This window comes from Microcaecilia unicolor, chromosome 12, assembly GCF_901765095.1.
Source record: "Microcaecilia unicolor chromosome 12, aMicUni1.1, whole genome shotgun sequence".
Classification (NCBI taxonomy): domain Eukaryota; kingdom Metazoa; phylum Chordata; class Amphibia; order Gymnophiona; family Siphonopidae; genus Microcaecilia; species Microcaecilia unicolor.
In genome coordinates, this window is record NC_044042.1 from 106,063,736 (window position 1) to 106,086,368 (window position 22,633).

Genomic DNA, 22,633 nt, shown 5'->3' on the forward strand with positions numbered 1-22,633 from the left:
CGGGGGCGGGACAGAGAGGGAAGTCTCTACTGCGCATTTGCAGGTGAGTCGGTCACTTGCCATTTATAGGTTTGATTGCATTTGCACCCCACATTTTCCCACCTATTTGCAGGCTCAATGTGGCTTACATAGTACCATCAAAGGCATTTGCCCAATCGGTGGATAACAAATACAAAGTTGTATAGTGATCGTATGATTCCAAATGTAGTCTTTATAGAATGCTGATTGATTTCTTGTATATCTAATCTGTAGATTGGTGACATTACTTTTACATGTATTTATAGCACTTGATAACATGTTTCATCAGAAAAGCCCGAAGCGTGAAACAAAAAAAACCTTTAAAAACGTGACCTATACTTAATGTGTATTTCTTTTGTAATTTTGGAAAATCCCCTATAGTGTACAAGTGGTTTTGCTTGGTTAAAGTATATAAAATGCTGCATTTAAAAAAACCACAACCCGTAAAAGGAATTTAAAGGTTTGTTTTTTTAAAGGAAGAATATTATTTATTACTTTTAAGGATTGGTATGTGTCTGCTTTGGGAAATGAGAAAGGGTGATCCACCTAAGTGGATGAACGCTAACTCCCACGTGAAAATAACAGCGCAAAAGAAGAGTGGGAAATGGACCAATGACTCCAGGAGAATGGGAGATAGATTTAAAGAACCACTTTATTGAATGACTCGACACAGACAACTGTGTTTCGGCCGACACAGACAACTGTGTTTCGGCCAAAGGGCCTGCCTCAGGAGTCTTGGTGATCCTTGTATTCTAAAAGTAAGGACTTGAGGTCGAATAGTCTTGAGAAAGACCTTTGTGGTATTATATCGGCGCAGCGTCTCGATATACTTATAATGGCTTGAGGCAGGCCCTTTGGCCGAAACACAGTTGTCTGTGTCGGCCGAAACACAGTTGTCTGTGTCGAGTCATTCAATAAAGTGGTTCTTTAAATCTATCTCCCATTCTCCTGGAGTCATTGGTCCATTTCCCACTCTTCTTTTGCGCTGCTTTGGGAAATGTACATTTTTTCTATTTTTGTATTTTGCAGAGCATAGGGAAAATACATTTTCATTTCTCTTGTACCAGTATTTCCACTGTTAAAGTTAACATTTTTTGTTGATGACATTTCAAAAAGACACGATCAAATTGTACAGAAATCCAAATGCGAAGAAGTGTTCAGTGAGCTCAGTTTGTTACATTCCTTCATCAATCTTTTAACGTTTTATCCTCCTCCCCCCTCAATTATATTTGACAACATTTTTATGAATGGCACCAAAGAGAATACTTATATATTACATCAGTATTATATTACCCTAATCTCTACAAGGGATTTAAAGTTTAAAAACGCTCCCTCCTCACTCCCCGCCCAATGCATTTCTATTAAATAGGCATAAGATTCTCTCATCTAACCAAAGGGCCCTTTTAATGTTACCAGAATTAGTACACGCTAAATACCAAGACCCACTTAGCATTTAGCACATGTTAAGTTTTAGTCGAGGGGCCCCAAATGCCTTACAGTAAAACCAAGCTTATGTATAATAGAATTTCGGCTTTTAAATTATGGCTTCTTTTGGGTGAGGCAGCAGTAGGCATTGTCGCCAGGGTTGCGGTCTTCCCGCAACACTGGGCGGGTTTTCTGCGAGCAGCTGCGGAAAATTTTCGGCGGCTGCGGGGGTGCGGGTTTGGGCTTTTTTCCTGTGGCTGCTGTGCGCTTTTTTCCGGGGCTTCTATTGGTCCAATTTGGTCCAATAGAAACTTTTCAGGGGCGTGGTTGACGCCAGGGGCGGGGTTAACGACGTAAGGGGTGATGTCAGGGGGCGGGGTTAATGACGTGGAAGGTGGGGCTGGTGACGTGAAGGGCGGGGTTGGTGACGTGGGAGGCGGGGTTTGACTTTGGGCGTTTTTTGGGCGGGTTTAGGGCTGATTTTGGGCTGGGAAAATTTTTCCCATCTGGCAACCCGGTAGGTCAGTACTGTAAGGATTTTCCTACTAGAACTGTAAGAGACATGCTGGACCCTAAGAGTCCCTGACCCTGGGCTTCCTTGGGGGCCTGTCTGCCCTTTTTTTTCAGCTTCCTCATTGGGCGAGAGAGGCCGGGCGAACAGAGTGAGGTGGCGCAGCTGATCCAGCAGACGCTGGAGCAAGAACGCTGGCAACGTGAGATGATGGAGCAGAGATACTCGCAGTACACAGAGGAGGATGAAGAGGTGAGAGGGAGACACTTCCACAGGGGGTTTTGATGCTCCATCTTCTCTTCCCTTCCCTTTCTCAAGAGCTCAGCTGGCATTGGCACCTCAGCTAGGTGAGGTGGTGACAGAGAAAGATAGGATAATGACTGAAGCCTTTATCTATTCTCAAATTTTACGTATCCAATCCGTTTTGTTCTGAGTTTCAGTCCCTCACTGTTCTGTCAATAGACCCAAGCCACCTCATCTCCAGAGCTCCACTGATATATTCCTTCTCCTGGATAGATTTGGATTGGCTGGAATGGAGCTTATCAAGGGCTTCAATAACAACTTACTACTACTTATCATTTCAATAGCGCTACAAGACGTACGCAGTGCTGTACACTTGAACATGAAGAGACACTCCCTGCTCGACAGAGCTTACAATCTAATTAGGACAGACAAACAGGACAAATAAGGGATAAGGACAAAGGGTAGCAAGATTCCAGAATCCCAAACAGTAGCAAGATTCCATGCAGAATCCCAAAGAGTAGCAAGATTCCGGAATCCCAAAGAGTAGCAAAGATTCCAGAACCCCAAAGAGTAGTAAGCTTCCTTGCGGAATCCCAAAGAGTAGCAACATTCCGGAATCCCAAAGACTACTACTACTTATCATTTCTATAGTGCTACTAGACGTACGCGGCGCTGTACACTTGAACATGAAGAGACAGTCCCTGCTCGACAGAGCTTACAATCTAATTAGGACAGACAAACAGGACAAATAAGGGATAAGGACAAAGGGTAGCAAGATTCCAGAATCCCAAAGAGTAGCAAGATTCCATGCAGAATCCCAAAGAGTAGCAAGATTCCGGAATCCCAAAGAGTAGCAAAGATTCCAGAATCCCAAAGAGTAGCAAAGATTCTGGAATCCCAAAGACTACTACTACTACTTATCATTTCTATAGTGCTACTAGACGTACGCAGCGCTGTACACTTGAACATGAAGAGACAGTCCCTGCTCGACAGAGCTTACAATCTAATTAGGACAGACAAACAGGACAAATAAGGGATAAGGACAAAGGGTAGCAAGATTCCAGAATCCCAAAGAGTAGCAAGATTCCATGCAGAATCCCAAAGAGTAGCAAGATTCCGGAATCCCAAAGAGTAGCAAAGATTCCAGAACCCCAAAGAGTAGTAAGCTTCCGTGCGGAATCCCAAAGAGTAGCAACATTCCGGAATCCCAAAGACTACTACTACTTATCATTTCTATAGTGCTACTAGACGTACGCAGCGCTGTACACTTGAACATGAAGAGACAGTCCCTGCTCGACAGAGCTTACAATCTAATTAGGACAGACAAACAGGACAAATAAGGGATAAGGACAAAGGGTAGCAAGATTCCAGAATCCCAAACAGTAGCAAGATTCCATGCAGAATCCCAAAGAGTAGCAAGATTCCGGAATCCCAAAGAGTAGCAAAGATTCCAGAACCCCAAAGAGTAGTAAGCTTCCATGCGGAATCCCAAAGAGTAGCAACATTCCGGAATCCCAAAGACTACTACTACTTATCATTTCTATAGTGCTACTAGACGTACGCAGCGCTGTACACTTGAACATGAAGAGACAGTCCCTGCTCGACAGAGCTTACAATCTAATTAGGACAGACAAACAGGACAAATAAGGGATAAGGACAAAGGGTAGCAAGATTCCAGAATCCCAAAGAGTAGCAAGATTCCATGCAGAATCCCAAAGAGTAGCAAGATTCCGGAATCCCAAAGAGTAGCAAAGATTCCAGAACCCCAAAGAGTAGTAAGCTTCCGTGCGGAATCCCAAAGAGTAGCAACATTCCGGAATCCCAAAGACTACTACTACTTATCATTTCTATAGTGCTACTAGACGTACGCAGCGCTGTACACTTGAACATGAAGAGACAGTCCCTGCTCGACAGAGCTTACAATCTAATTAGGACAGACAAACAGGACAAATAAGGGATAAGGACAAAGGGTAGCAAGATTCCAGAATCCCAAACAGTAGCAAGATTCCATGCAGAATCCCAAAGAGTAGCAAGATTCCGGAATCCCAAAGAGTAGCAAAGATTCCAGAACCCCAAAGAGTAGTAAGCTTCCGTGCAGAATCCCAAAGAGTAGCAACATTCCGGAATCCCAAAGACTACTACTACTTATCATTTCTATAGTGCTACTAGACGTACGCAGCGCTGTACACTTGAACATGAAGAGACAGTCCCTGCTCGACAGAGCTTACAATCTAATTAGGACAGACAAACAGGACAAATAAGGGATAAGGACAAAGGGTAGCAAGATTCCAGAATCCCAAAGAGTAGCAAGATTCCATGCAGAATCCCAAAGAGTAGCAAGATTCCGGAATCCCAAAGAGTAGCAAAGATTCCGGAATCCCAAAGAGTAGCAAAGATTCTGGAATCCCAAAGACTACTACTACTACTTATCATTTCTATAGTGCTACTAGACGTACGCAGCGCTGTACACTTGAACATGAAGAGACAGTCCCTGCTCGACAGAGCTTACAATCTACTTAGGACAGAGAAACAGGACAAATAAGGGATAAGGAAATTACTAAGGTGGGAATGATAAAACACACATGGGTACTGAACAAGTGAATAAGGGTTAAGAGTTAAAAGCAGCATCAAAAAGGTGGGCTTTTAGCCTAGATTTGAAGACGGCCAGAGATGGAGCTTGACGTACCGGCTCAGGGAGTCTATTCCAGGCATAAGGTGCAGCAAGATAAAAGGAGCGGAGTCTGAAGTTAGCGGTGGAGGAGAAGGGTGTCGATAAGAGAGATTTACCCAGTGAACGGAGTTCCCGGGAAGGAATGTAGGGAGAGATGAGAGTGGAGAGATACTGAGGAGCTGCAGAGTGAATGCACTTATAGGTCAATAAGAGGAGTTTGAACTGTATGCGGAAACAGATAGGGAGCCAGTGAAGTGACTTGAGGAGAGGGCTAATATGAGTTTTTGAACAAGGACAGTGCCAAGCAGACTGAAAATAGCATGGACAAATCAAGTTCAGGTGAACATATGTCGTATCAACTCATACCTGATGTACAGGTCTTTATCTGCCATCATCTACTATGTTACTATGTTATCTCCTGTCTTGGTATGGTAGGGGGTATGCATTCTGGACCCTTTACTTCCATGTCACACTGCTTCGTCAAAGGGACACCGATCCCTAGGATGGTAAAAAATAAGGGGGGGACTGCCCCAGGTCAATACCAGGTCATGTGCAGTTCCTGGCATTGAATATCTGGGTATGTGTGCTGACCCGGAAGTTAACCGTGCACTGGTGCATGGTTAACTCGGCCTTTTTGTTGTCCCAACTTTGTGTGCTTACCTTGCCGGTTAGCGGACTGAATATCACCAGTAGCTGACTATAAGTTTTGGCCAGTTAGGGAATGGCTGGTTAGCGGAGACATTCAGCTTAGAATCTGGCCTGCAGAGACCCGGAGAGTCAACGCAGACAGTGGACACTTAAAATGTTACCCAAGTAGCTTCATGACATGGCTAGAATCCCCCCCAGCAACACCACATCCCCGTGGATCAGACAGGAGAGATTTTGTTTGCATTCTCTGTATCCTCTAATGTTTCATTCTGAGCCATGCAGAAACACTTTGAGTTTTTATTTGCATCAGGTTAGTCAATCCCTTCACTCAGCTACTGAATTTTCAGAACCGAGACCAGCCAAAGCCTTAGAGCAGCAGTTTTCACTCTTTTTCAAGTAGGGACGGGGGGGGTGGGGGGGGCACTGCGACAAAAATACTTGAGAGGCAGGACCACCACCAGACAAAGCAGCCGGTATGTTGGGCAAAGGGGGTCGGGGGTGCATTTCCCTTACTCGCTGTCGCCTCTGTTCCCCCAACCTCCCCATACAAACTTTTCTCCAGTTTCTTTGTGCATCCCAACCTGTCTCTCTCAGCAGTCAGTTTCCACTCTCCATCCCTCTGCAAACCAGCTCTCTACCCAGTTTGCTAATCTCTCTATGCTGCTGGCTCGTTCTCTGGAACAGCCATTCTGTCTGCTGGCAGCACTCAGGCCCCTCAGTGTGTTTGAGTCATGCAGTTTTGAACGCCTGCCATGTTCTTACCGTCTCACGAGAGCAGTATGGCAGTTTAAGTGCTGAGATCCTTACGGTGCCGGAAGAAAGCAGAGCGAGTGTTTGGAGGCAGCCCGAGCTGAAAGCCTCCAAAGAAGGTGGGGGAGAGTGGGTGATAGGGAAGAAAGTCAGGGAGCTGCCCATAGGATCGTTCATGGCTGCTGCTGGGGCTTCTGGGCCTTTCAGTGAGGTCCCCTGCTGTAAAGAGTAGGGAATTACATAGAACAATTTACTCACAAAAGAAGCAGCCAAATGAACCAACTAGTCACAAATTAATATAAAATTTATTTCACAAAGCAATCTTTGGTGGCAAGTTGTGATATATACTGTCCTACCACAGATGTGTTTCAGCCATCGCCTAACATGTTTCGACAGGAAGACGCCAGAGGGTGCTGGTTAATGGAATTTGCTCAGATGAGGGAAAGGTGAGTAGTGGAGTGCCTCAGGGATTGGTGCTGGGGCCGATTCTGTTCAATATATTTGTGAGTGACATAGCTGAAGGGTTAGAAGGTAAAGTTTGCCTTTTTGCAGATGATACTAAGATTTGTAACTGAGTGGACACCCAGGAGGGAGTGGAAAACATGAAAAAGGATCTGCAGAAGCTAGAAGAATGGACTAAGGTTTGGCAATTAAAATTCAGTGCGAAGAAATGCAAAGTGATGCACTTAGGGAGTAGAAATCCATGGGAGCCATATGTGTTAAGCGGTGAGAGTCTGATATGTACAGACGGGGAGAGGGATCTTGGGGTGATAGTATCTGAGGATCTGAAGGCGACGAAACAGTGTGACAAGGCGGTGGCCGTAGCTAGAAGGTTGCTAGGCTGTATAGAGAGAGGTGTAACCAGCAGGAGGTTTTAATGCCCCTGTATAAGTCGTTGGTGAGGCCCCACCTGGAGTATTGTGTTCAGTTTTGAAGGCCGTATCTTGCTAAGGATGTAAAAAGAATTGAAGCGGTGCAAAGAAAAGCTACGAGAATGGTACAGGATTTGCGTTACAAGACGTATGAGGAGAGACTTGCTGACCTGAACATGTATACCCTGGAGGAAAGGAGAAACAGGGGTGATATGATACAGACGTTCAAATATTTGAAAGGTATTAATCCGCAAACGAACCTTTTCCGGAGATGGGAAGGCGGTAGAACGAGAGGACATGAAATGAGATTGAAGGGAGGGCAGACTCAAGAAAAATGTCAGGAAGTATTTTTTCACGGAGAGAGTGGTGGATACTTGAAACGCCCTCCTGCGGGTGGTGGTGGAAGATGAAAACGGTAACGGAATTCAAAAATGTGTGGGATAAAAGTAAAGGAATCCTATTTGGAAGGAATGGATCCTCAGAAGCTTAGCGGAGATTGGGTGGCAGTGCCAGTGGTGGGAGGCGGGGCTAGTGGTTAGGAGGCGGGGCTAGTGCTGGGCAGAGTTCTACGGTCTGTGCCTTGAAAATGGCAAGATACAAATCAAGGTCAGGTATACACATAAAATAGCACATAAATATTTTGTTGGGCAGACTGGATGGACCGTGCAGGTCTTTTCCTGCCGTCATCTACTATGTTACTATCCTGCTTATTTTCGAAAGAGAAGGGCGTGCATCTTCCGACACAAATCTGGAGATGGGCGCCCTTCTCTCAGGTGCGGCCAAATTGGCATAATCGAAAGCCAATTTGCAGGAGCGGCCAAAGTTTAAGGGGGCGTGTTGGAAGCGTAGCGAAGGCGGGGCTGGGGCGTGGTTAACACATGGGCGCCCTGGGCCGATAATGGAAAAAAGAAGGGCAGCCCTGACGAGCATTTGGCCGACTTTACTTGGTCCAATTATTTTCAGGACCAAGCCTCAAAAAGATGCCCAAACTGACCAGATGACCACCGGAGGGAATCGGGGATGACCTCCCCGTACTCCCCCAGTGGTCACCAACCCCCTCCTACCCTAAAAAAAAAAAATTAAAAACATTTTTTACAGCCTCTATGCCAGTCTGAAATGTCATACCGAGCTCCATGACATCAGTATGCAGGTCCCTGGAGCAGTTTTAGTGGGTGCAGTGCACTTCAGGTAGGCGGACCCAGGCCCATCCCCCCCTACCTGTTACACTTGTGGTGGTAAATGGGAGCCCTCCAAAACCCACCTGAAACCCACTGTACCCACATATAGGTGCCCTCCTTCACCCATAAGGGCTATGGTAGTGGCGTACAGTTGTGGGGAGTGGGTTTTGGGGGGGGATTTGGGGGGCTCAGCACCCAAGGGAAGGGAGCTATGTACCTGGGAGCAATTAATGAAGTCCACTGCAGTGCCCCCTAGGGTGCCCGGTTGGTGTCCTGGCATGTGAGAGGGGCCAGTGCGCTAAGGGGTTTGCGTGCCTGCAGCGCGGCTTAGTAGACAGGGCCCCAAAGTTACATAGGACATATGATAACAAATCCAAGTTACATTAGTTATGCAGTTGGCTTATGTAAATACAATGCAATATAATAACAAGAATAGAATACAATAGAATCATCATGCATCTTACGTGAATCAGTTGCTTTCATCAATGAGAGATGATCGTAGCAAGTACGTTTTTTGCAATTTGCAAAATATGAAATATTCAGTTGGATAGCATAATCGCTTAGGAAGGGAGTTCCATGCCTTAGTACATTGATAGGAGAATCCAGCATTTTGAATTGTTTTATATTGCATTTTATTGCAATTTGGGAAGTGTAGGACAAGGAAGTCTCTGGAGGATTTCATTGCGTTGCGCATTGGCAACTCAGTAAGGATCTGCATATAAGATGGGGATAGACGAATACACATAGTTTGAATGTGATACATGCATTTATTGGAAGCCAGTGTAATTTTAGTAGTAATGGAGTCGCTTTAGAGTAACGGGGGAGCTCTAAGCTAAAAGCCCACCTTTTTGATGCTGCTTTTAACTCCTAAACCCTTATTCACTTGTTCAGAACCCTTATTTTATCATCCTCACTTTAATATTCCCTTATCTCTTATTTGTCCTGTTTGTCTGTCCTAATTAGATTGTAAGCTCTGTGGAGCAGGGACTGTCTCTTCATGTTCAAGTGTACAGCGCTGCGTACGTCTAGTAGCGCTATAGAAATGATAAGTAGTAGTAGTCTTTGGGATTCCGGAATCTTGCTATTCTTTGGGTTCCGGAATCTTGCTACTGTTTCGGATTCCGCACAGAATCTTGCTACTCTTTCAGATTCCGGAATCTTTCTACTCTTTGTCCTTATCCCTTATTCGTCCTGTTTGTCTGTCCTAATTAGATTGCAAGCTCTGTCGAGCAGGGACCGTCTCTTCAAGTTCAAGTGTACAGCGCTGCGTACGTCTAGTAGCGCTTTAGAAATGATAAATAGTAGTAGTAGTAGTGAGTACAAGGTGAGCCGCTGTGTTATCCTTATGTGTCCTTCTGTCTGTCCTTCCCTTATCCTTTTTGGTCCTGTCTGTTTGTCCTGATTTAGATTGTAAGCTCTTTTGAGCAGGGACTGTCTTCTTCATGTTCAATTGTAAAGCGCTGCGTACGACTGGTGGCGCTATAGAAGTGATTTATAGTAGTAGATGTGATTTATAGTAGTAGTAGTAGAAATGCTGGCTCCTCCCACGACCAAATGGCTTGGATTTGGCCAGTTTTGAGATGGCCGACCTCGGTTTCCATTATCGGCGAAAACCGAGGCCGGCCATCTCAACATTTAGGTCAACCATCTCTAAGGTTGACCTAAATGTTAAGATTTGGCCGGCCCTGACCGTATTATCGAAACAAAAGATGGCCGCCCATCTTGTTCGATAATATGGTTGGCTCCGCCCCTTCCCGGGGGCCGTCCCCGGAGATGGCCGCCCTTAGAGATGGGCGCCCCCGTTCGATTATGCCCCTCTTATGTTACTATCAGGGGCACATTCAGTTTTTATAATAGGAGCAAACACACTTTGAAACAAGATATTCACTATTTAAAAACTGCCTACACTGGACTCCTTGAGGCCTAGTGGTTAGTGCAGTGGCCTGAGAACCTGCAGTTCCTTGTGACTCTGGGCAAGTCATTTAACCCTCCATTGCTCCAGGTACAAATAAGTACCTGTATATACTATGTAAGCTGCTTTGAATGTAGTTGCAAAAACCTCAGAAAGGCGGTATATCATGTCCCATTTCCCTCTCGCCCTTATGACATCACAATATCAGAAGTGAGCCAAATATCGGGCAATCAAGCCATTGTGACATCACTGATGAGGTTGGCTCATTGGTGGAATGAGTGGAGGGGTAGCCTAGTCGCTAGTGCAGTGGACTTTGATGCTGGGGAACTGAGTTCAATTCCCACTGCAGCTCCTTGTGACTCTGGGCAAGTCACATACTCCTCGCCCTGCTGGCCGTGGGGGCGGTGTTGGACTACTTCTCTCTCCCTCCTCCAGATTTCAACCCCTTCTTCCACCTCAATCTCACTGTTTTTCCTCCTTTGAAGTCCATTCTATCCGCCTTTTCTCTCCTCTGCCTCTTTGAATAGCGGTCATTTATCGTCCCCCTGATAAGTCCCTTTCATCCTTTCTCAGTGACTTTGACGCCTGGCTTGCCTTCTTCCATGATCCTTCCTCCCCCTCTCTCATCCTTGGTGACTAATATTCCTGCTAATGATCCTTCCAACTCTTATATTTCCAAGTTACTCGCTTTAACGTCCTCCTTTAATCTCCAACTATGCTCCACCTCCCCCCACTCATCAAAATGGTCACTGTCTTGATCTCATCTTCTCCTCCAACTGTTCACCTTCTAGTTTCCTTGCCTCTGATCATCCCTCCTCTGATCACCATCTTATAACTTTCACACTTAAATCTCCTCCCTCCCAGTCCCGTCCTATCCTATCTAATTTATCTAGGAATCTTCACGATATTGACCCTTCATCTCTATCCTCCCATGTTTCAAACCTCCTCTCTACTGTGGCACCATCCACATCTGTCAACGAGGCTGTTTCTTCTTACAACAATACTCTATCCTCTGCCTTAGACACTCTTGCACCTTTGATGACCCGCCCTGTAAGGCGTACTAAACCCCAACCTTGGCTGACTTCTAATATCCGCTACTTACGTTCCTGTACCCGCTCTGCCGAATGCCTCTGGCGGAAATCTCGGGCTCTTGCTGATTTCTTACACTTTAAGTTCATGCTGACCTCCTTCCAATCTGCTCTTTTACGTGCCAAACAGGATTATTATATCCAACTGACCAACTCTCTTGGCTCTAATCCTCGACTTCTCTTCACCACATTGAACTCTCTCCTCAAGGTGCCCCCTCCCTCAACTTCCCCTTCATTATCTCCTCAGACCCTTGCTGAATTCTTTCACAACAAGGTTCAAAAGATAAACCTTGCTTTCTCTACCTCACCACCTCTCCCTCCACTAGTCCGTTCCCCTCTCTCTCCTTCCCCTCATTCCCTTTCCTCCTTTCCTGACGTTACTATTGAGGAAACTACACTTCTCTTTTCTTCCTCAAAATGTACCACCTGTTCCTCTGATCCCATTCCCACCCACCTTCTTAATGCCATCTCTCCTGCTCTTATTCCTTTTATCTGTCACATTCTCAACCTTTCACTTTCCACTGCGACTGTCCCTGCTGCCTTTAAACATGCTATGGTCACACCTCTCCTTAAGAAGCCTTCACTCGACCCTACTTGTCCCTCTAATTACCGACCCATCTCCCTTCTTCCTTTTCTCTCCAAATTACTTGAGCGTGCTGTTCACCGCCGCTGCCTTGATTTTCTCTCCTCACATGCTATTCTTGACCCACTACAATCTGGTTTTCGCCCTCTCCACTCAACTGAAACTGCGCTTACTAAAGTCTCCAATGACCTATTACTGGCTAAATCCAGAGGTCAATATTCCATCCTCATTCTTCTTGATTTTTCCGCTGCTTTTGACACTGTCGATCACAGCATACTTCTCGATACCCTGTCCTCACTTGGATTCCAGGGCTCTGTCCTTTCCTGGTTCTCTTCCTACCTCTCCCTCCGCACCTTTAGTGTTCACTCTGGTGGATCCTCTTCTACTTCTATCCCTCTTCCTGTCGACGTACCTCAGGGTTCTGTTCTTGGTCCCCTCCTCTTTTCTATCTACACTTCTTCCCTTGGTTCATTAATCTCATCCCATGGCTTTTCCTACCATCTCTATGCTGATTACTCCCAAATCTATCTTTCTACCCCTGATATCTCACCTTGCATCCAAACCAAAGTTTCAGCGTGCTTGTCTGACATTGCTGTCTGGATGTCTCAATGCCACCTGAAATTAAATATGACCAAAACCGAGCTTCTCATTTTCCCCCCCAAACTCACCTCCCCGCTCCCCCCGTTTTCTATTTCTGTTGATGGCTCTCTCATTCTCCCTGTCTCCTCAGCTCGAAACCTTGGGGTCATCTTTGACTCTTCTCTCTCCTTCTCTGCTCATATCCAGCAGATTGCCAACACCTGTCGTTTCTTTCTTTACAACATCCGTAAAATCCGCCCCTTTCTTTCCGAGCACTCTACCAAAACCCTCATCCACACCCTTGTCACCTCTCGTTTAGACTACTGCAATCTGCTTCTTGCTGGCCTCCCACTTAGTCACCTCTCCCCTCTCCAGTCGGTTCAAAACTCTGCTGCCCGTCTCGTCTTCAGCCAGGGTTGCTTTACTCATACTACCCTCTCCTCAAGACCCTTCACTGGCTCCCTATCCGTTTTCGCATCCTGTTCAATCTTCTTCTACTAACCTATAAATGTACTCACTCTGCTGCTCCCCAGTATCTCTCCACACTCGTCCTTCCCTACACCCCTTCCCGTGCACTCCGCTCCATGGATAAATCCTTCTTATCTGTTCCCTTCTCCACTACTGCCAACTCCTGTCTCGCTGCACCCTACGCCTGGAATAAACTTCCTGAGCCCCTACGTCTTGCCCCATCCTTGGCCACCTCTTTAACATTGCTTTTGACTCGTAACCACTTGTAACCACTCGCCTCCACCTACCCTCCTCTCTTCCTTCCCGTTCACATTAATTGATTTGATTTGCTTACTTTATTTATGTCTATTAGATTGTAAGCTCTTTGAGCAGAGACTGTCTTTCTTCTATGTTTGTGCAGCGCTGCGTACGCCTTGTAGCGCTATAGAAATGCTAAATAGTAGTAGTAGTAGTAGTTAACCCTCCATTGCCCCTCTAGGGATAGAAAAAGTACCTGCATATAAAAGTGTACAGTGCTGTGTACATCTTGTAGTGCTATAGAAATAATTAGTAGTATTAATAGTAGTCTCAAGGTGTATTTCCTCTTATAATAAAGACTGAATGTGCCCCTGCTGCTGAAAACATGCAGGGTGATGATGGTAGGACAGTATATATCGCACCTCACCACCAAATATTGCTTCATGTAATACATTTTATATTAATTTTCCCACTGCTAGGGTTCTTTGACTCTTTTCTTCTGTCATATTTGGAGCTTTCATTTTTTTTTTTTTTTTTGCCTCTTGGGGTTTTTTTTTTTTGTAACTGCTGCCAGTGCCAGATGGTGGCCTTCAGCAAACGTGTAATCTAGTATCTTAAAAACCTTTGTCAGTTCAATAAAGTTACTGCTTGGGTTTATTTATAGCACGATTCTCTTTGTAGGACTAAAGTTCCGGTCACGTTTCAGGCATTTCGCACGATTTGTTCAGCGTGGTGTTTACTCCTCCTGGTGGTGCGACCTGGGCATGACAAGGTTGTGGTTTTTTGCCTCCTACCTATGTCTGTGGGTCCCAGAATCTAAAACTACAGAAATAGATAACGTATCTCTCATTTCATCATCCCGGGGGTGGGGGGTAGGTAGAGAAACAACACACCACTCCAGCAATGAAAGTGAGAAACTCAGACCAGTATCAGCAAGCAGAAATAACAGAAGTAGATACACACGACTACGACAGAACTAGTACAGCACGGGAGTCAGCAGAAATGCAGAGATACAGAAACACACACACACTGGACTACTACTACTTATTTCTAAAGCGCTACTAGACGTACGCAGCACTGTACATTTGAACATGAAGAGACAGTCCCTGCTCAACAGAGCTTACAATCTAATTAGGACAGACCAACAGGACAAATAAAGGATAAGGACAAAGAGTAGCAAGATTCCAGAACCCCAAAGAGTAGTAAGATTCCGTGCGGAATCCCAAAGAGTAGCAACATTCCGGAATCCCAAAGACTACTACTACTTATCATTTCTATAGCGCTACTAGACGTACGCAGCACTGTACACTTGAACATGAAGAGACAGTCCCTGCTCGGCAGAGCTTACAATCTAATTAGGACAGACAAACAGGACAATCAAGAGATAAGGACAAAGAGTAGAAAGATTCCGGAATCTGAAAGAGTAGCAAGATTCTGTGCGGAATCCGAAACAGTAGCAAGATTCCGGAACCCAAAGAATAGCAAGATTCCGGAATCCCAAAGACTATTACTACTTATCATTTCTATAGCGCTACTAGACGTACGCAGCGCTGTACACTTGAACATGAAGAGACAGTCCCTGCTCAACAGAGCTTACAATCTAATTAGGACAGACAAACAGGACAAATAAAGGATAAGGACAAAGAGTAGCAAGATTCCAGAACCCCAAAGAGTAGTAAGCTTCCGTGCGGAATCCCAAACAGTAGCAACATTCCGGAATCCCAAAGATTACTAATAATCATCATTTCTATAGCGCTACTAGACGTACGCAGCACTGTACACTTGAACATGAAGAGACAGTCCCTGCTCGGCAGAGCTTACAATCTAATTAGGACAGACAAACAGGACAATCAAGAGATAAGGACAAAGAGTAGAAAGATTCCGGAATCTGAAAGAGTAGCAAGATTCTGTGCGGAATCCGAAACAGTAGCAAGATTCCGGAACCCAAAGAATAGCAAGATTCCGGAATCCCAAAGACTACTACTACTTATCATTTCTATAGCGCTACTAGAAGTACGCAGCGCTGTACACTTGAACATGAAGAGACAGTCCCTGCTCGACAGAGCTTAAAATCTAATTAGGACAGACAAACAGGACAAATAAAGGACAAGGACAAAGAGTAGCAAGATTCCAGAACCCCAAAGAGAAGTAAGATTCCGTGCGGAATCCCAAAGAGTAGCAACATTCCAGAATCCCAAAGACTACTACTACTTATCATTTCTATAGCGCTACTAGACGTAAGCAGCACTGTACACTTGAACATGAAGAGACAGTCCCTGCTCGGCAGAGCTTACAATCTAATTAGGACAGACAAACAGGACAATCAAGAGATAAGGACAAAGAGTAGAAAGATTTTGGAATCTGAAAGAGTAGCAAGATTCTGTGCGGAATCCGAAACAGTAGCAAGATTCCGGAACCCAAAGAATAGCAAGATTCCGGAATCCCAAAGACTACTACTACTTATCATTTCTATAGCGCTACTAGACGTAAGCAGCACTGTACACTTGAACATGAAGAGACAGTCCCTGCTCGGCAGAGCTTACAATCTAATTAGGACAGACAAACAGGACAATCAAGAGATAAGGACAAAGAGTAGAAAGATTCTGGAATCTGAAAGAGTAGCAAGATTCTGTGCGGAATCCGAAACAGTAGCAAGATTCCGGAACCCAAAGAATAGCAAGATTCCGGAATCCCAAAGACTACTACTACTTATCATTTCTATAGCGCTACTAGACGTACGCAGCGCTGTACACTTGAACATGAAGAGACAGTCCCTGCTCGGCAGAGCTTACAATCTAATTAGGACAGACAAACAGGACAATCAAGAGATAAGGACAAAGAGTAGAAAGATTCCGGAATCTGAAAGAGTAGCAAGATTCTGTGCGGAATCCGAAACAGTAGCAAGATTCCGGAACCCAAAGAATAGCAAGATTCCGGAATCCCAAAGACTATTACTACTTATCATTTCTATAGCGCTACTAGACGTACGCAGCGCTGTACACTTGAACATGAAGAGACAGTCCCTGCTCAACAGAGCTTACAATCTAATTAGGACAGACAAACAGGACAAATAAAGGATAAGGACAAAGAGTAGCAAGATTCCAGAACCCCAAAGAGTAGTAAGCTTCCGTGCGGAATCCCAAACAGTAGCAACATTCCGGAATCCCAAAGATTACTAATAATCATCATTTCTATAGCGCTACTAGACGTACGCAGCACTGTACACTTGAACATGAAGAGACAGTCCCTGCTCGGCAGAGCTTACAATCTAATTAGGACAGACAAACAGGACAATCAAGAGATAAGGACAAAGAGTAGAAAGATTCCGGAATCTGAAAGAGTAGCAAGATTCTGTGCGGAATCCGAAACAGTAGCAAGATTCCGGAACCCAAAGAATAGCAAGATTCCGGAATCCCAAAGACTACTACTACTTATCATTTCTATAGCGCTACTAGAAGTACGCAGCGCTGTACACTTGAACATGAAGAGACAGTCCCTGCTCGACAGAGCTTAAAATCTAATTAGGACAGACAAACAGGACAAATAAAGGACAAGGACAAAGAGTAGCAAGATTCCAGAACCCCAAAGAGAAGTAAGATTCCGTGCGGAATCCCAAAGAGTAGCAACATTCCAGAATCCCAAAGACTACTACTACTTATCATTTCTATAGCGCTACTAGACGTAAGCAGCACTGTACACTTGAACATGAAGAGACAGTCCCTGCTCGGCAGAGCTTACAATCTAATTAGGACAGACAAACAGGACAATCAAGAGATAAGGACAAAGAGTAGAAAGATTCTGGAATCTGAAAGAGTAGCAAGATTCTGTGCGGAATCCGAAACAGTAGCAAGATTCCGGAACCCAAAGAATAGCAAGATTCCGGAATCCCAAAGACTACTACTACTTATCATTTCTATAGCGCTACTAGACGTACGCAGCGCTGTACACTTGAACATGAAGAGACAGTCCCTGCTCAACAGAGCTTACAATCTAATTAGGACAGACAAACAGGACAAACAAGAGATAAGGGAATATTAAAGTGAGGATGATAAAATAAGGGTACTGAACAAGTGAATAAGGGTTAGGAGTTAAAAGCAGCATCAAAAAGATGGGCTTTTAGCTTAGATTTGAAGACGGCCAGAGATACCGGCTCAGGAAGTCTATTCCAGTCATATGGTGCAGCAAGATAAAAGGAACGGAGTCTGGAGTTAGCAGTGGAGGAGAAGGGTGCAGATAAGAGATTTACCAAATGAACGGAGTTCCTGGGGAGGAATGTAGGGAGAGATGAGAGTGGAGAGGTACCGAGGAGCTGCAGAGTGAATGCACTTATAGGTCAATAAGAGGAGTTTGAACTGTATGCGGAAACGGATAGGAAACCAGTGAAGTGACTTGAGGAGAGGGCTAATATGAGCATAACGACCCTGGCGGAATATTAGTCGTTCAGCAGAAATTTGAACAGATTGAAGAGGAGAGAGATGGCTAAGTGGGAGACCTGTGAGAAGCAAGTTGCAATAGTCTAAGCGAGAGGTGATGAGAGTGTGGATAAGGGTTCTGCTAGTGTGCTCAGAAAGGAAAGGAAAGGACTAGGACAGAACTGTGTCAGGAATCAGGAAAGATATTTTCACCCCAGTGCCGGCCTCAGATTCTTTCTCAGTGGCATTGCTGAGTCAGATTGGACCAGGAATACTAAAGAGGCATTTTTCCCATTTGGGTGTAACTTTATTAAGCATCTGTAAAAAAGGGTCTTTCTGAAATTGCTCTGCTGAAGACATCTGAACAGATTTATGGACTCGTATGTGCATTGAAAGATGGTACATAGGGGTAAATATGGGCTTTGGCATTGAATCTCCAGTTTATATGGCACTGGCTAACACATGGCCAGTTAAGTCGATATTCAGAACTTCATCAACCACATAAAGATAGGACTGACTTTTATGTGGTCCCATTTATGCAGCTACCCTGGCCGGTTTTGACCGCTGAATCTTGGCACTTAACTGGCCAAGTTCTGGCTCTGCCCCCAAAACACCCCAACTAATTACGAGCAGAGATAACCGGTTAAGTGCTGCCGAAAATGATCGGATAGTCCCGAACAATTGATTTAACTGATCAGCGGCTGTTTCTAGCCAGTGAAATCATTTTGAATATCAATCATAGGTGTCTCTCTACACCCTCATCAGAGCAGATGTAAATTTGGACATGAGGGTCCCGATATTTAGACTGCAGGAGTTAGCCTGGCTAACACCCGTGGTTGGTGCTGAGTCTGGATATTCAATGCTGGGCAGTTTCCGGTTTATTTCTGGCTGGTTCAAACTTAATTGGCCAGGGCGATATTTAGCGCTGGCCGATTAAGTTTAAACTGGCCAAAGATAGGCCTGGTATTCATGTGGCCAAATATGGCCACCAAACTTAGCCGGTGATGCACTGAAAATTGGTAGGTAGCCGGTTATATCACGCGATATAACAGGCTAGTCGCTAACTATGAATTTTCAATGCAGGGGCGGCCTGAGGCAGGGCTGAGATTCCACCCTTCCAGGCCATGGTCTGGCATCTCCCCTCTTCCTTCCTCCACTCCCTTCCCTGAGTTTACCTTCTTTTTCCATTTTCCAAAAGACGGTGGTGGCCGCATTTCCCATGCGCTGCCCTGCCGCCGGTACCGGCCTCTTCTCTGCTACGGCCCGCCTCTGAGGAAACAGGAGGTTACATCAGAGAGGCGGACTACAGTAAAGAGAAGACGCCGGTGTTGGTGGCAGGGCAGTGCATGGGAATCGCTGCTGCTGCCGTTGTAGCTGTCACTTTTTGGAAAATGGATAAAGAAGGTACACTCTGGGAAGGGGGTGGAGGAAGGAAAGGGGAGGTGCCGCCTCAGGTGGCCTAATGGTAGGGCCGCCACTGTTTCAGTGGGTCATGACTGGCCACGTCCTGCTGAAAATTCACAGATAAACGGTTATGGGGCATTTAACTGGCCAGGTGCCAACTTCATGTCTGGAACGCCCCCAAAATAGCTGGTTTTCAGTTCGGTACTAGCCACTGGTGGTTGGGAGGCGGGGATAGTGCTGGGCAGACTTATAAGGTCTGTGCCAGAGCTGGTGGTGGGAGGCGGGGTTGGTGGTTGGGAGGCGGGGATAGTGCTGGGCAGACTTATACGGTCTGTGCTGGGGCTGGTGGTTGGGAGACGGGACTAGTGCTGGGCAGACTTATACGGTCTGTGCCGGGGCTGATGGTTGGGAGGCGAGGATAGTGCTGGGCAGACTTATAGGGTCTGTGCCAGTGCTGGTGGTGGGAGACAGGGTTGGTGGTTGGGAGGCGGGGATAGGGCTGGCCAGACTTATACGGTCTGTGCCGGGGCTGATGGTTGGGCGGCGGGGATAGTGCTGGGCAGACTTATACGGTCTGTGCCAGAGCTGGTGGTGGGAGGCGGGGTTGGTGGTTGGGAGGCGGGGCTAGTGCTGGGCAGACTTATACGGTCTGTGCCGGGGCTGATGGTTGGGCGGCGGGGATAGTGCTGGGCAGACTTCTACGGTCTGTGCCAGAGCTGGTGGTGGGAGGCGGGACTGGTAGTTGGGAGGCGAGGATAGTGCTGGGCAGACTTATACGGTCTGTGCCAGAGCTGGTGGTGGGAGGCGGGGTTGGTGGTTGGGAGGCAGGGATAGGGCTGGCCAGACTTATACGGTCTGTGCCCTGAAGAGGACAGTACAAATAAAAAAGTAGCACATAGGAATTTATCTTCTTGGGCAGACTGGATGAACCGTGCAGGTCTTTTTCTGCCGTCATCTACTATGTTATGTTATGTAACATCAGTAACCGATTAAGTGCTGCCTAAAATTAGCCGTTGGCCTCAAACAGTCAATTTAACCGGCTGGGAGCTGTTTCTGGCAGGTTAAATCACTTGAAATATCGACCTTCGGGTGCCCAGGGCGTGGGGCTTTTGTGTTGGATTACAGCTGATGATTTCAGGTTTCGGTTGCAGACGGGAGAGTACGCCACGGATGAAGAGGAGGAAGACTTGAGTCCAGTGTTCCCAGGCAGTGAGATGGCCATTGAGGTCTTTGAATTGCCAGAGAATGAAGACATGTTGTCCCCTATTGAGATGGACCCCGAGAAACTGGTTCACAAGTTTAAGGAGGTGGGTAGCGCATGCCACTGTGCATGTGAGAGAACCTGTATGTGCATTAATGGAGAGAGTTTGTGATTACCCATAGGTGTGTGTCCCTGAGTCAGTGTGCTCCTGCCTGCAGACAGTTTATGTACCTGTGTTTAGGAAACGGTAAGTGACAGAGGGTGTGCAAGAACAGGTATATACCAAATTAAATTGCTGGAGAGATGGCACTGTATGTTAAAAATGACATAGAGTGAAACAAAATGCAACATGAAATCATTATGGATAGAAATTTTATGTGCGGTGTGGAAGAACATAGTACTCCAGGGGGAATTCTGAACCAAAAAATTGAAAATTCTGCACATTTTATTTGTAACTAGGAAAAAAGGCCCGTTTCTGCCTCTGATGAAACGGGCGCTAGCGGGCACGGGACTCCCTTCCCCTCCCCTTACGCTAGTCTCCCTGGTGGTGTAGAGGTACCTGTTCGGTCGGGGCAGGAAAGAAAGAGCCCCCTCTTTCCTGCCCGTAGCGGTGCTGCTAGCTGCCCTGCTGCATCGTGTGGGAGTCCGGCTCTCGGCGTTTCAAAATGGCCGCCGAGAGTTGATGTCTCGCGAGGCAGCTTGAAGTCTCGGCGGCCATTTTGAAACTCCGAGAGCCGGACTCACACACTATGCAGCCGGGCAGCTAGCAGCAGCGCTCCGCGCAGGAAAGCGGGGGCTCTTTCGTTCCTGCCCGAGTGAACAGGTACCGCTAGACCACCAGGGATAGTGGTGTAAGGGGAGGGGAGGTGACAGGGGGGAGGGAAGGTGATGAGGGGAAGAGGGGGCGACGGGGAGCGGGGCGGTACCTTTAAAGGGGCGGGGTGATGGGGCAAAAGGGGCGGGGTGATGGGCACGTCCTCGGCAGCTGTGATTTGTTGGAAGGGGAGGAGTAGGGAAACACACTCCATGTGTTTCCCTACTGCTCCCCATGCGTTCATTTGCCTTGTTGTGTACGTGTTCCGCCCTTGACGTCATCACGTGTGACGCGAGGGCGGGGCACGGAGACATGGTGAGTGTTCTGGCTTCACCACCATGAACTTATGAACCGGTGTGTGAGTGCCTGCAGTGACGTCAGTGTCCTCAGAACGTTGAGGGTGCGTTTTATTATAGTAGATTTTTTTTGTCAGAATACCCTTATTATAAAGGCTGGCATCTCCCCCAGGCATGAAATACCCCCCCCCCCCCCCACTCCTACATGCACCACAGTTTTCCATACTCTTTCATGCACACTTCCACTCCATTCCTATGATGCACACACACACCTCGTCCATTGGATTCCAAAAACTACTATTCTCCGTTTCAAAAGCATTTCCATTAATTTACTTACCACAAAAGTCAGACTTAGTGGCCTGTAGCTCCCAAACTCTTCTTACTTCTACTTTTGTGGAAAGGGACCACATCTGCGCTTCTTCAGTTCCCTGGGACCGCTCCTGACTCTAGAGAAGCATTAAAAAGGTGAGGTGAGGGAAGCAAGATGGTGCTGGAGGCAGACGTGTGCGTCTGAGCTCCTTTTACCTCCGAGACCGTCCTGCAGTTTGGGTAACTCCCCCCGTGTTTGTTCATGAGGAAGAGGAAGGCAAAAGCTAGGGGAGTCCTCCAAACCCCAGTGGAGGCCTTACCCAGAAGCAAGCCACATGGAGAAATTTTGAAATTCAGCCACAGGAGGTCTTAAAACCAGCTTCAATTGGGTCTTTGGGAACAACTTTAGTGTCTCTGAGCCCTCCCCCGAACACTGCACCTCCTAGACCTGGAAGTGTTTGGCAGCAGCAGGAACACCAGGGTTAGAGATGCCAAAAGGGCTGTCTAAGCCTGTGGTAGTAAAGGAGGGATTGGCAGCTCCTTCTTCAGGAAGGTGGTAGAACTAGAGGACATGAATTGAGGTTGAAGGGGGACAGACTGAGGAGTAACGTCAGGAAGTATTTTTTCACGGAGAGGGTGGTGGATACATGGAATGCCCTCCCGCGGGTGGTGGTGGAGATGAAGACGGTAATAGAATTCAAACATGCGTAGGATAAATACAAAGGAATCCTCTTTAGAAGGAATGGATCCATGGAATCGTAGCGGAGATTGGGTGGCAACACTGGTAATTGGGAAGCAAAACCAGTGCTGGGCAGACTTCTATGACCTGTGCCCTGAAAATGGCAAGGACAAATCAAATCCAGGTATACATATAAAGTATCACATACCATGTATATGGAGCTTATCTTGTTGGGCAAACTGGATGGCCCGTACATGTCTTTATCTATCGTCATAGACTATGTTACTATGTTCCCCGGTGGTGTCATCTTTCAAGGCAAGGCAGAGTGGAATGTA

General features: G+C 46.3%; 1 protein-coding gene across 1 annotated transcript in view; it reads left to right on the forward strand.

Annotated features, from left to right (window-relative positions):
• PPP1R9B (protein phosphatase 1 regulatory subunit 9B) overlaps positions 1-22,633 on the forward strand; it is a 97,566-nt gene that overhangs the window by 48,725 nt on the left and 26,208 nt on the right. Inside the window, exons 5-6 of the mRNA XM_030220412.1 lie at positions 2,071-2,206; positions 20,151-20,306. Coding sequence (XP_030076272.1) covers positions 2,071-2,206; positions 20,151-20,306 — 292 coding nt within the window. The remainder of the gene's footprint in view (positions 1-2,070; positions 2,207-20,150; positions 20,307-22,633) is intronic.